This window comes from Rutilus rutilus, assembly GCF_951802725.1.
Source record: "Rutilus rutilus genome assembly, chromosome: 2".
NCBI lineage: Eukaryota > Metazoa > Chordata > Actinopteri > Cypriniformes > Leuciscidae > Rutilus > Rutilus rutilus.
In genome coordinates this window covers 44,291,447-44,306,174 of record NC_140210.1, presented here as the reverse complement: position 1 = coordinate 44,306,174, position 14,728 = coordinate 44,291,447, and the positions used below count along the sequence as shown (strand labels likewise).

Sequence of the window (14,728 nt, the reverse complement as noted above, 5' to 3'; positions counted from 1 at the left end):
TATACAGATGCATATTGTGGTCACTGAATGCAGAGTCTGGGTAATCTAGGGCTTTACTGCTCACCCGGGGCAGCCGCAGTCGGAGTGACGGGGGACATGGGCACGTCTTGTTTCTCCATCGAAGCTGCTGGAAAACAAAAAAAACCTGATCTCCAAATGGCAGTACAATATGGCGTTTTCATTGTTGTTTTTTAAGGTAAAATAAATAAATCATGCTTTGGTTCACTGTAAAACCTTGCTGTAAAAAAAACCCCAAAAAACTAAAAACGACCAAATTCTGACAGTAACGCATTTTCCACTAAAACAATAATATATGTGTTCCAAATCACACCCTATACCCTCATTCACTATTCCCATCATTATTTCACTAATATAGTCCACTTGAGAGACTGAATGAAAAGAAGCGAGTAAATTCAGACACTGATGAACACCTGATAAGCAGAATCACTGAAAGAGAAAAGAGAAGAGATTGAATTTTGAATTTTATTTATTTGAATATATATAAATGAATAAATTATGGAGCTAAATGCTTTTACTATTTAGCTTATTAGCTTTTTTTTGTGACTTTTTGTAGCTTGTTTTGTGATGTTCAGTTTATTCCCTTTTTGTTTATTGTAACCATTGTTGAGATTCATATGCTAATATTTGGTATCTGTGTGTGTCTAGAGGGTTTTTTTTTTCGTTATACATTTTATTTGCAGTTGATTTCAGTTGAATGGCAGTTTATTTCAGGCCGAGTGGCTTTAAGTCAGTTGTAGTTGGTGCGTTCAATAGAGAGTGCAAGCTGGATGTGGAACCAACATCACATTGTAACTTTGATTCAATTATGAAATTTAAATATGTTTTCAACATGAATTGCTTACTATCGGGGCAGCTTTCAAGATAAAAGTTCCGCATCAGAAAACATTCAGAATTACCCTTTTCCCGTTGTTTCTTTTTTGGTTTGCGATCCACTGGTTGATCCTGCTGCGTCTGATTAGGAATGTTGGGCTGGACCCCTGGGAATTAAAAATAATATTATGATCATAAACCTCTAACATACATCTCATCATGTCTCTAATCTTTGATTTTATGGGTCTTTTAATTTTATATTTGTTGATTATAGTATTTATGTGATCTCACAATACGCTGTGATTTGATAATCAGTTACTTTGAAGATTTTTTTAAAACATCTAGTGCATAAATCATTTAGAAGTACTGCAACATTCAGACATCAAGAATCAGCATATGAATCTAAAAAATGGTGACAATCAAAAGTTTCATGCCACAATGCATGCTGGGTGCCAGCAGGGTACAAAACACCCAGCATGCATTGTGGCATGGAGCTGAATAGTCTTACTATTTAGCTTATTAGCTTTTCTTTCTTTTTTTTTCAGTTTTTGGTGACTTTTTGTAGCTTGTTTTGTGATGTTCAGTTTATTCCCTTTTTGTTTATTGTAACCATTGTTGAGATTCATATGCTAATATTTGGTATCTGTGTTTGTCTAAAAGGTTTTCTTTTTCCGTTATACATTTTATTTGCAGTTGATTTCAGTTGAATGACAGTTTATTTCAGGCCGAGTGGCGGTTTATTTCAGGCCGAGTGGCTTTAAGTCAGTTGTAGTTGGTGTGTTCAATTTTCTGAGAGTGCAAGCATGATGTGGAACCAACATCACATAAATATGTTTTCAACATTAATTGCTTGGGGGGTAGCTTTCAAAATAAAAGTTTTGCATCAGAAAAACATTTAGAATTACCCTTTTCCCGTTGTTTCTTTTTTGGTTTGCGATCCACCGGTTGATCCTGCTGCGTCTGATAGGGAATATTGGGCTGGACCCCTGGGAATTGATAATAATATGATCATAAACCGCTAACATACTATTCTATACAGATGCATATTGTGCTCGCTGAAAGCTTCTAGTATTGATTGCAAAGTCTGGGTAATCTAGGGCTTTACTGCTCACCAGGCGCAGTCGGAGTGATGGTGGACATGGGCACCTCTTGTGTGCCCACTGGTAGAGGAAGATTGCCAACCGGCTGCATTGGGTAGGGAATGTTAAACTCGTTCAATGGCAGTCCAGGATATGGAGGGGGATCTAATTCTGATTCCATTATCAGCGATCTGTGAATGAGTGATTCAATTATGTGAGGTCTACACACTAATTTTGACCTGTAAATTAATAGTAATTTACAGGTCAAAAAATACCAGCAACACTGTAACCAGTGTCAATTGTACAGTTCTTTACTGTAATTTATACTGTAAAGAGAAATGATGTACAGTAAAACGATTTACTGTAAATGATAAACACCTGCTGTTGACAAGTAGAATCACTGAAGGGACAAGAAACAAGAACATAAAAAAGAGAAGAGACGAGCAGAAACACAAGAACTACAACTGACTTCCAGCCATTACACATTATTACACTTATTACTAACCAGTTTGACTTATTTCTGTCATACGTCTTCGTTAGATCTTATTGAGAATTAACAGATGTTTAGATATTGATGTTTAATTGAAAATGTTTGGTTGGAAGTGTGATGGAAATTTCTTAATCTGACTATCTAAAATAAAACTGTTGCGTCTACTGTCGACACAGAGCGTCTACTAATCGACACATAATAAATAAAACTGTTGCGTCTACTCATCGACACAGAGCGTCTACAAATCGACACTTAATACCCTTTATACTCTAGCTCTTGCGTCTTCAGTCGACAACTGGCCGAGTCTACTAACCTACCCAGCAGGCACAGTACGTCAATGTGACGTCAGGAAGACGTTGGACTCCAACTAATCCAACGTCAGTCAGACGTCATATTTTGGTTGAAAATGAAAATCAGGTTGACGTCTAAACCCAACGTTTGTTTGGCGTCAAGCTCCAACGTCAGACAGATGTTGAATTTTGGTTGGAATAAGCACCGCAAAAACATGTGACATGCATGGCAGCACATTAAATCTGTGAAGATCTCAGCAGAGGAGGAGTAAACAACACAAACAGCATTACCAGCTTCACTTATTACTAACCAGACTGACTTTATTTAATGTTCATTTGAATGAAATCAAGTTGTATTTTAAAGTCACCATGATGGTGTTTAGCGTTTGCTTTAGTTTGGCTCTTGACCCTTGACTTCTTAGTATAACATTTTCTCTGGCTGCTATAATTGTGTGTTTTTAAAGCACAATTGTTGTGGCAAAATAGTTTAGAGAAATTGAAATCAGGTGATATTGATGAATCCCTGATCATATTCAGTGTCTAATGTTTTGATTATAAAGGACTGTGTATTTTTAATGTTTTATAATCAAAGCCATTTAATTTTACAGCATGAGAGTAATGTTGTTTACCAAATAATATAAAGAATTTTAAAAACATTTAGTGCATTAAACTTTTCTCTCTACATTATTACTTAGACATCAAAAATCAGTGTATGACTCTCAACAATGGTGACAATCAATGAAACGCTTCATGCTGCAGTGCATGCTGGGTACCACCAATCAAAACTCAACCTTATCTCCCAGCATGCATTGCGGCATTAATAAATTATGCAGCTGTTTTTTTTGTAGCTTGTTTTATGCTCAGAGTTGATCTGATTGTCTGGATATTTTGTTTGATTGTCACCATTGTTGAGATTCATACGCTGTTTCTTGATGTCTGTGTGCGTCTAAGTACTGACATAGATGAAAGGTTTTTGTGCACTAAATAGTTTTTAATAACCAAGTATTTTATTAAAAACATTGCTTGATATGCTGTAGAAATAAATTACTTCTATTATGAAACCTCAATCCTATATATTCAAAGCATTAGACACTGAATAAGATCAGGGATTCAGGCAATTGCATGATGATATCATCAAACATCACCTGATCTCATGGCTTTTTTGCTACAACAATTGTGCTTTATAAACACTCAATTATAGCAGCCAGAGATATTTTTATATTAAAGAGTGAAGGGTCAAGAGCACAACTAAAGCAAACGCTAACCACCATCATGGTGACTTTAAAATACAAAATATGATTTCATTAAAACGAAAATTAAATAAAGTAAATCTGGTTAGTTTTAAGTGAAGCTGGTAATAAGTGTACAGCCATGCATTTCACCTTTTTGTCTGGTTTATTCCAACCAAAATTCAACGATTGCCCAATGTTGGAGCATGACGTTAAACAAACGTTGGGTTTAGACGTCAACCCGATTTTCATTTTCAACCAAAATCCAACGTCTGACCGACGTTGTAGTATATATCCTGTGCCTGCTGGGTAACTTCTTTGCTGCGCAGCATAAAAACAAATGAGACAGACTTCAGTAAATGTCCCTCAGATGGTTTATTCAAAACGGCCGGGAGTTCTCGAGCAATACTCAGAGATTCTCGGCCCAACATAAGAATACAAAAGGCTTTATAGGGTAAAGCCAGACACATCAAAATAGAATCATCATGACTAACATGTCATGCGCTATCAATATGATTGGTTAAATTGTTTAAAGCAAGCCCCCCCCTTGTCATTACACTTTGTTAGCTACATCAGCAAAATATCAAAAACATTGTAAGGGGTTAATATTTCAGTCAATCATTTCACAATACAGTCAAAATAAACAGAACATTGAGTCCTTTCTAAAAGTTCCATTCGACCCAGGTTACATTGAGTCAAAAGTTTGTTAGAAGGTTAGATCATATCGAAAGTTCGTCTGGTGGCTACATCCTAAATAAAAGGAAGTAAAAGTTATCCTGTTTTATTGTTAGATCTGGAATGGAAAGTTAGTCACCATCAGACATAGAAAATGGGAAGTGTAATAAAAAGTTTATCATAAGATGAAAATCTAAGTTCAGATTTTCATGGTTAGTAACATAATTAATCTTATCTAATTAATTGCACTGCAGAAGTTACCATTATGTTTGCTTTAGTTGAGTTCTTGACCCTTGACTTTTTAAAATCAGTTTTTTTCTCTGACTGCTTTTACTGTGTTTTTGCAAGCTACATTTGTTAGGCAAAAAAAAAGATGATGAATGCTGATAGTTATGTATTGATGATGACATAATCATCATATAGTCTCTTGATTCACTGATCTCATCTAATGTTTAATCCCTTATCAAAAGTGTTACATTATTAACAGACATTAACATTTGATATTACTTGAAAGTACATCAAGAATTCCAACAGCAATCAGTTATAATGAAGGATTTTTTAAAACACGTCATATAAAAAGAAAAACAGAGCTACAGTCTCATTTAAATCCCGTTCACACCGCCAGTGACTTTGTCGCTGTATGTCGCTAGTCTCTGTACTGTGAAGCCGCCTATGGGTATTGGTTGCCGCTCACAAAATTCGCTTCTCATCTGCATAAAGTTGACATTTCTGAACTTTTGTTGCGTGTCTCGTGTCGCTTGTCATGCCCACATTCTGTCGCCAATGGTCACTGTCGCTCGTGTCGCCAGCACTCCATTGAAATGAATGGGATCATGTCGCTGCGTGTTGCTGTGTGTACGGGGCTTTATACACACATAAAAAAATCTGCTGTTTTGTACCCAGCATGCATTGCAACATGAAACTTTTGATTGTCACTATTTTTGAGATTCATGTGTTGATTGTTGATGTCTGTGTGTGTCTAGACCAGGTATGAGCAAACTCGGTCCTGGAGGGCCACAGCTCTGCAGAGTTTAGCTCCAACCCTGATAAACTCTCCTGCCTGTAGCTTTCTAGTAGGGCTGGGCGATTTAAATCGCGATATTGTTATGCGCATCTCATCAGTAATGCCGGTTCCTTGATTAGTAGTAAATCGCCATCACCTGCTTTCAGATGGAGCGGCATTTACTACAAAGAGCCGTAGTTAACTGACAAGCTGAGCCAAATCACATCAATATCGCGGACGTATCGCCAACGATATTTAATGCGATATGGCTCAGCTTGTCAGTTAACTACGGCTCTTTGTATACAGCAAAATCTCCAGTGTTAAATTAACACCCCTGGGAGAGTATGAGTCCACACTCAAGAGTGTTTACGTTAATGAGATAACTAAGTGATTCATTTAGTGATGATTGAGCATTATTGAAGACACCTGATGTTAACAAGTAGAATCGCTGAAGGAGAAAATCGCAAATTGTAAGTTACCATTATTGTGATGGGTAGTTGCTTTAGTTGGGCTCTGACCCTTTCATGTGTACTTTAGATTATGTTTGGCGGTTGTATCTGAGTTAAAACTGCCAGTTGAACAAAGAAAAAAAAGTGATCTTTGTTGGTTATATTATGACAATCATCATTTGAACTTGATCACTGAACTCATTAAGATCTTTCTTTCTGACTTCGATTTATGTTGTTGGTTACAGCATAACTGTGAATCTGAATAAATGGCCAGAATTTTTGATATAAAGGATTTCTTAAAACTTGTTTAAACAAAAAAAATAATTCTTTTAGGCACACACAGATGTCAAGATTCAGTCTATGCATCTCAACAATGGTGAGGAGCAGAATATTCAATGAGGAAAAGTAAATTACATAGACAATTCAGATCATAATTTATTCATACCGCAATGCATGATGGGAGCCATTAATGAGTTGTGATTGGTGGCAGCCACTGCAACATGCTTTATTATTGTCACCACCATTGTTGAGATTCACAGGCTGATTATTGATGTCTGAACGTCTCTTTGAATAGAGCAATGTTTATTAAATATTTTGAATTATAAGTAAAGTACTGATAATCATAGGCTGAAGAATCACAAAACTGCTGCTAACAAGTTAAACCAAACTATCTTAATATGTTTCACTTTTCAGATCACAGTATGATTATGTCAAAACACAACCAACACTATAAGATAACATTTTACTTTGTTCATTTAACTGTTATAAATCAATAACAGCAGACAAACAACAGTAAATATTAAAGTAAACATATGATGGTTTAGAGCCCTACTAAAGCAAACACCCATCACCTTAATGGTAACTTACAATTTGTGCTTTTCTTCTTCAGTGATTCTGCTTGTTAACATCAGGTGTCTTCAATAATGCTCAATCATCACTAAACTAATCACTTAATTATCTTCTCAGCCCTAAATGCCGCTCCATCTGAAAGCAGGTGAAGGCGATTTACTACTAATCAAGGAACCGGCTTTACTGACAAGATGCGCATAACAATATCGCGATTTAAATCGCCCAGCCCTACTTTCTAGCAATCCTGAAGACATTGATTAGCTGGTTCAGGTGTGTTTGATTAGGGTTGGAGCTAAACTCTGCAGAGCTGTGGCCCTCCAGGACCGGGTTTGCCCATCCCTGGTGTAGTTCATGCAGGAGTTTTGTTTTACACACTATATGATTTCAGTATCTTTCAAAATAACTGATTACTGAAACACTGCTGGATCTCATTCTGTAGAACCTCAGCGATACTACAATCAGTACATTTTTAATTTAAATACCCATAAAATCAAATATTAGACACAGGAAGAGATCAGTGAATCAGACAAGTCCAGGGTGATAATAGCATCATCACAGCCTGTGAAAAACTAACTTAAAAGAATCAAGGTTCAGAAGACCAAATAAAGTGAACACTGTTCACCATAATGGTGACTACAAACTTTATTATTTTCAATAAAACATCAACATCTAAACCTCTGTTAATTATTAACAAGACCTTTTCTACATGTATGAAATAAATAATGTTAAACTGGTTTGTAAACTGGTTTTACACAGTCAGTTGTAGTCTCCTTTTTTCTGTTCTTGTTTCTCTGTTCTTCAGTGATTCTGCTCACTCACTTATTTTTATTCACTCTCTCAAGTGGACTATATTAGTGAACTAATGTAGGGAATAGTGAATGAGGGTATATCCAGGGTGTGTCTTATTTTATTTGCAGTTGATTTCAGGCTGTGTGGCTTTAAGTCAGCTGTCGGTTCTCCTCTTTGAGTTGTGTGGGTCATCCTCCTGTGAATCTCCTACGATCTCCTGCGTATTTTGGTTTCGCTATTTAAGAGTGTTAATATAATTGTCTTCTGTAGTCAGAGGTGGAAAGTCCAGGGGTCAGAAAGTAAAAGTCCTGCCATATGTTTATTCCACCCATGAACTCACACAGCAAAAACTCCAGTGTTAAATGAACTCTCCTGGGAGTTTATTTGGCTACAGACTCAAGAGTGTTAAAGTTAATGAGATAATTTAGTGATTGATTGAGTGATGATTGAGCATTATTGAAGACACCTGATGTTAACAAGCAGAATCACTGAAGGAGAAAATCTCTTTTTTTAAGTTGCCATTATGGTGATCAGTGTTGGCTTTAGTTGGGCTCTTGACCCTTAAACTAATAATGTTAAATGTTGTTTGGCTGTTGTATCTGAGTTATAACTCTCAGATGATCAAAGAGAAAAGTTGATCTGGTGGTGTTGGTTATGTTTTGACATAATCATCATTTGACCTGAATCACAAAACTCATTTAGAGAGTTCTGTCTACCTTGTTGATTACAGCAGCCTGTGATTCTACAGTATACTATTTTCAGGATTTTTTAAATAATCAGAAAAATTTCTTAAAAGTTGTTCTGATCAAAAGACTTTCATTAAAAAATGTAAAAAAAAAAAAATGTATTTGGACACACAGACATCAAGAATCAGCCTGTGATTCTCAACAATGGTTACAATAATAAAGCATGTTGCAGTGCATTCTGGGTGCCACCAATCAAAACTTATTCATGGCTCCCATCATGCATTGCGGTATGAATAAATTATGATCTGAATTGTCTTAATAATTTCCTTTTCCTAATTGAATATTCTGTTTGTCAACATTGTTGAGATTCATACACTGATTATTGATGTCTGTGTGTGCCTAGAAGAAAGATTTTTTATTAATTTTTTTCAGAACAATTTTTAAGAAATCATTTGGATAACACAGAAATTTCTGGATCTTATTCTGTAGAATCACAGTGATGCTGTAATGACCAATATAAATTTAAGTCAAAGATTAGGCTCTAATGCAGGGGTGTCCAAACTCAGTCCTGGAGGGCCACTGTCCTGCAGAGTTTAGCTCCAACCCCAATTAAACACACCTGAACCAGATAATCAGACCTTGATTATCTGGTTCAGGTGTGTTTAATTGGGGTTGGAGCTAAACTCTGCAGGACAGTGGCCCTCCAGGACTGAGTTTGGACACCCCTGCTCTAATGAGATCAGTGATTCAGGTCAAATGATGATTATGTTAAAACATAACCAACACCACCTGATCAGCTTTTCTTGTTGTTCACCTGGCTATTATAATTCAGTTACAGCAGCCAAACTAAATCTAACGTCAATAGTTTAAGGGTCAAGAGCCCAACTAAAGCCAACACTGATCACCATAATGGTAACTTAAAAAAGAGATTTCCTCCTTTGGTCATTCTGCTTGTTAACATCAGGTGTCTTCAATATTGCTCAATCATCACTCAATCAATCACTAAATTATCTCATTAACTTTAACACTCTTGAGTCTGGAGCCAAATAAACCCCCAGGAGAGTTCATTTAACACTGGAGTTTTTGCTGTTTGAGTTCATGGGTGGAATAAACACATGGCAGGACTTTTACTTTCTGACCACTGGACTTTCCACCTCTGTCTGTAGTGCGTGTTTTACTACCACACCAATACATGACACTTTGTCCAATGAGATCTGATCTGTGCCAACATATAATCTGGCAGGGGTGTATTCCAGAAAGCAAGGTTAACTTACCCTCACATATACCCTGAACTCTCGGTTGATGAACCCAAAACTTGTTTCCAAACTGTTTTCAAAATCGCATCCGGGAGTAAGTTCAGCCAAGCCATAGCATATTCACGGTTAACACAAAAGACATTCTCAACAGAGCGACGAATCAACGAGTCACAATGGAAATGGACACTAAGAAAAAGCACACAATACTACTTCTTTCTTCTTATGTTTAATGGTGATTTACATACTTAGTGCATATCACCACCTATTTGGTGGTTGTGCAATCATCTTTCAATCTTTTCGTTTAATAATCTATAATCACTGTGAATAAGAACTATATTGTTTGTATGATGCTAATTATAATATAAAAAGAAGAACTGATTAAACTAAATGCCAGTCTGTTCTTGCAACTGGAGCAGGTAACCCAGCTAGAAATGTTCAGAGGTGGAGATTCCAGGGGTCAGAAAGTAAAAGTCCTGCCATATGTTTATTCCACCCATGAACTCACACAGCAAAAACTCCAGTGTTAAATGAACTCTCCTGGGAGTTTATTTGGCTCCAGACTCAAGAGTGTTAAAGTGAATGAGATAATTTAGTGATTGATTGAGTGATGATTGAGCATTATTGAAGACACCTGATGTTAACAAGCAGAATCACTGAAGGAGAAAAAGCACAATTTTAGACACCGTTATGGAGATTAGTGTTCGATTTAGTTGGGCAGTTGACCTTCAAATGATTATCTTTAGATTTTGTTTGGCTGTTGATCTGAGTTATTATAGCCAGCTGAACAAAAAGAAAAGTTGATCAGGTGGTGTTGGTTATATTTGAACATAATCACAATTTGATCTGAATCACTGAATTCAACTAGAGCCTAATCTCTGACTTAAATGTATATTGGTCATTACAACATCACAGTAATTCTACAGATTAAGTTCCATATTTTTCAATATAATTCAAATTTTTTCTTAAAAGTTGTTCTGATAAAGAAAAAGAAAATCTTTCTTTAAGGCACACACAGACATCAAGATTCAGTGTATGAATCTCAACAATGGTGACAAAAAGAATATTCAATTAGGAAAACAAGACAATTCAGATCATAATTTATTCATAACACAATGCATGATGGGAGCCATGAATGAGTTTTGATTGGAGGCACCCAGAATGCACTGCAACATTTATTATTGTCACCATTGTTGAGATTCACAGGCTGAATATTGATGTCTGTGTGTCTAAATAAAATATTTTGAACAGAACTTTTAAGAAATATTTGGATTCTATAGAAAATGCTACAAATCGTATGCTATAAAATCACCAGGCAGCTGCAATCAACAAGGCAAAGCCTAACTCTCTAAACTTTAGTCCTCTGTTGTAAGTCGCTTTGGATAAAAGCTAAGTGTAAATGAGTTTAGTGATTCGGTCAAATGACGAGGATTACATCAAAACATAACCAACACCACCCGATCACCTTTTATCTTTGTTCATCTATCAGTTATAACTTAATTCAGTTATATCCAAACAAAATTTAAAGTTAATAGTTTAAGGGTCAAGAACCCAACCAAAGCAAACACTGATCACCATAATGGTAACTTAAAATTAGATTTTCTCCTTTGGTGATTCTGCTTGTTAACATCAGGTGTCTTCAGTAATGGTCAATCATCACACAATTAATTACTTAATTCTCTCATGAATTTTAACACTCATATTTTAACACTTTAACCCTTTGAGTGTGGAGTCAAATAAACTCCCAGGAGAGTTCATTTAACACAGTTTTTGCTGTGTAGGATAACATTCTCTAAAAACAACTCAAAATGTTCTTGCTTTGTTAACACGTCACATTACAATAACCTTTTCTAAAGTACATTCCGTCATCTCAGGCCTCAATGATATCCTCAAAACATTTTGCGAACGTTGATTTTATAATGTTCCTCATTTGTTATTATGGAACATTATATAATCTTTTATTTCAACAACATTCCCAAAACATCCTCAAAATGTTACAGTTAAAACGTTATATCTTAGTTTACATTTAACCTTATAGAAACAGTATTTGAAATGAGAAAACCTCCTTAAAACATTCTTTGAACATTACATTCAAATGTTTTCTTTAAAACATTAACCAAACTTGTAAGGAATGTTAGCCAACGTTCTGAGAACTTTCCCTGCTAGCTGGGAATGTTCAGAGAGTAAGCTATGGCTGCGTATACCCTGAAAATTGCTTGCATTTTTGGAAATGAAGCGTGTGAGTTTCTGCTAACCCTTGAACATACTCAGGTATGTCACATAACCTGTTTTTTGGAATACCCCATAGGAGTTCAAGTTTAAATCAACTGAATATGTGTTTGGTAAAAGTGAGAGAATATGTGCCAAACATTTCACATTTTTAAACTTCAATATTCTAAAAGTGAGGGCTTTAATGGTTGCTGCCAATAATTACTGACATGCATTAAACACTGCAGCATAAGTCAGTGGACAGATGGCCACTTTTGACATTGACAAGATTTACCTGTTTTTACACATATCATCTGTAAATAAGTTCAGCTTTCGTTATAGTGCACAGCACAATCATGTTTTAATAATGCTGTTATCTTTATCTCAGGTTTTCATATAACAATTATTTGTATCCGATCATCACTGTACACTCAAAAAAGACCTAAATTGTGCAGTTAAACGTATGAACATAATATGGCTAGCTGTGGAACAAGCAATATTCAATTAGTTAAAATTAATTAAACAAAATGGATTTATTGATGATGATTATAAAAACCTTGCTATTGAGTATTTAAAACACATTCTGTTTATTAGTATAATTACAGAAATCTTTTATAATTACAGTTTCATTTATGTATGACTATCAAATATGCATCACATTAAGTTTATTAGTTTTTGAGTGTGACTGTGGATAACAGATAATCCAAATTAAAGAATATGATCCCCTTCTTTTTAAATCTAAAATTGCTATACACATAATATGACACATACCTGTGTGTTTCTGCAGTCGACGGAGAGCTGTGGAAATTCTGATGCTCTTTCCTATGAAGACACTGGGATAGTGATGAGACTGTAAGAATAAGCACGGATTTGGTCGATATAAGGGGTGGAGCTGAATCACAGGTATGAAGGCTGATGCAAATGCGTTTTCAGAAGTTTCTCATATGACGCAAACTAGTTCTGCTTATATCTGTCAGCTAATACATTTTTGCTCAGTCTCAGACTGTCAAAATTCATATTCTCTTAAATGCTTCCAGTAAGAACGTGGGTGTATGCAATACAAACCCAATTTTTGTGTTGAATTCAGAAGTAAGAGAGTTTATGAATAATGCATTTTTGTTGTCTTTGTGGGTTTGGTGTTTTATTCTGCTATCATAAAGGACCATGATCTGAATATTTTAATCAAACGACTGCAATGATGTTTCTATAGAGTATAATAAATCTTTTTGAAAGGGAAGTACAATAATTGAGCGCATGAGCAACTATTGAGATGTTCCTCCAGGCAGTGAGGACGGGTAATGTTGCTGGTTTGAAGCTAGTATGCCATCTAATGTTTAAGCAAGGAAGCACATCAAAACAACATCTTTGTTTTAGGGTTTAAGCAGTTTTTTCTCAAATCTGGAAGTAAATTACTCTTAAGTTTGAAAACGATGCCTTGCAAATGACAAGCCACAGATGGCCCAGGTAAGCAGATTTTAGTAGAAGCTTTTCAGATCTGACAGTCGGTTTCAAGTTCTTACAAAAAAATAAATAAAAATGAGCATGAGCATGAGGCATCAAATAAAACATTACATCTCTGTTGATCTTCAGTGACTAGTTTGGGTCATGTCGAAGAGAGGCGTACATGACATCTCTCTAAAGAGTTTGTGCCTGATAGATAAGCCAAATGATGTACTACTGGCCTTTCATTTTTCTCTATTATTTTGAATATATAGTATGACTATACGGTTAGAATATAAAGTTTGGCTATATTTCTGTCATACATCTATAAAAAAGCTCTCATTGAGAATTAACAGAGGTTTACACTGTAAAAAAAAAACGTGAAATTTACGGTAAAATACCGGCAGCTGTGGTTGCCAGTATTTTACCGTAAAAAATATGGTGGCAAGCTTTTATGTTTTACGGGACTTAAATTTACGGGCAAAAAAAAAAAACACAATGTAAAGAAAACCTGTGAAATTTACGGTAACAAAATGTCAGCTTGAATGCCACAGTGTAAAAAAATTCCTGTAGAATTTACAGGAATTTACTGGCAAAAGAGTTGCCAATAAAGTCCTGTAAAAATGTTGGTAATTGCTGTAAAATTGACAGTATGTTACTTTACAGTATGTTACTGTAAACATACCATGGAAGGTAACTCATAATTTGGGGAACCGATTGCTTCAAACAGTTCGAGTTCAAAATCTAGTATTTATACTGAAAGTACTATTAACTGACTTCATCTGAGTCCACTGAACATTAATATCTTTTTATATAAAACTGCAAACACCTAATGTGTAATAAAGAATTAATTAAAAGCATGATTTTAACTAAAGTCTTTGAAGTTCGTTTAACGAACAATAGCACATATGTACGTGTTAAAGTACTTAGCAAGGAGATTGTCACTGCATCAGCAACTACACAGTTACTTCTTTTAAATAAAGCAACCGGCAGCATAACATCAGTGTTTCTCTGCTCATCTCTCACTGAAGCACAGGCTCTACTCTCCAGCACAATGGTGACACACACAACTAATTAATTACACTAACAGAGCTCTCCTGTATCATCTTGTGCAAAAACACATAAAACACTTCAGTTTAATATTTACGCTCCTTATCAGTTATTGACTTTGTATAACTTTCTTCTATGAACTTTCACTAATATTTCAGTGAAATTAACTTCTTTTGTTTAATAAATCTGGCTGTTACGTTTTACAGTATATTACTGTTTTTCCTTGATTTTACAGTAATCTACTGGCAGCTGGGTTGCCAGTAAATTGCTGTTTTTCTACAGTTTTATGCTGTAAATTAATTTACAGTTAATTACTGTTAAAATGCACTTCACTCTGTTTTTTTTACACATTTAACCCTTTTAACTCCACTGCAAGTTTTGAATGAACACTTGTGTGTCCACACTAC

At 35.4% G+C, this 14,728-nt stretch overlaps 1 protein-coding gene across 1 annotated transcript in view; it reads right to left on the bottom strand.

The window, feature by feature from the left end:
- LOC311286577 (uncharacterized protein) overlaps nucleotides 1–12,671 on the bottom strand; it is a 36,783-nt gene extending 24,112 nt beyond the window's left edge. Inside the window, exons 1-5 of the mRNA XM_084402801.1 lie at nucleotides 12,603–12,671; nucleotides 1,944–2,101; nucleotides 1,737–1,817; nucleotides 918–998; nucleotides 65–127 (exon numbers count right to left, since the gene is read on the bottom strand). Of these exons, the coding sequence (XP_084258927.1) occupies nucleotides 65–127; nucleotides 918–998; nucleotides 1,737–1,817; nucleotides 1,944–2,091 (373 nt within the window). The 5' untranslated portion in view covers nucleotides 2,092–2,101; nucleotides 12,603–12,671. The remainder of the gene's footprint in view (nucleotides 1–64; nucleotides 128–917; nucleotides 999–1,736; nucleotides 1,818–1,943; nucleotides 2,102–12,602) is intronic.
- Nucleotides 12,672–14,728: the final 2,057 nt, after the last annotated feature.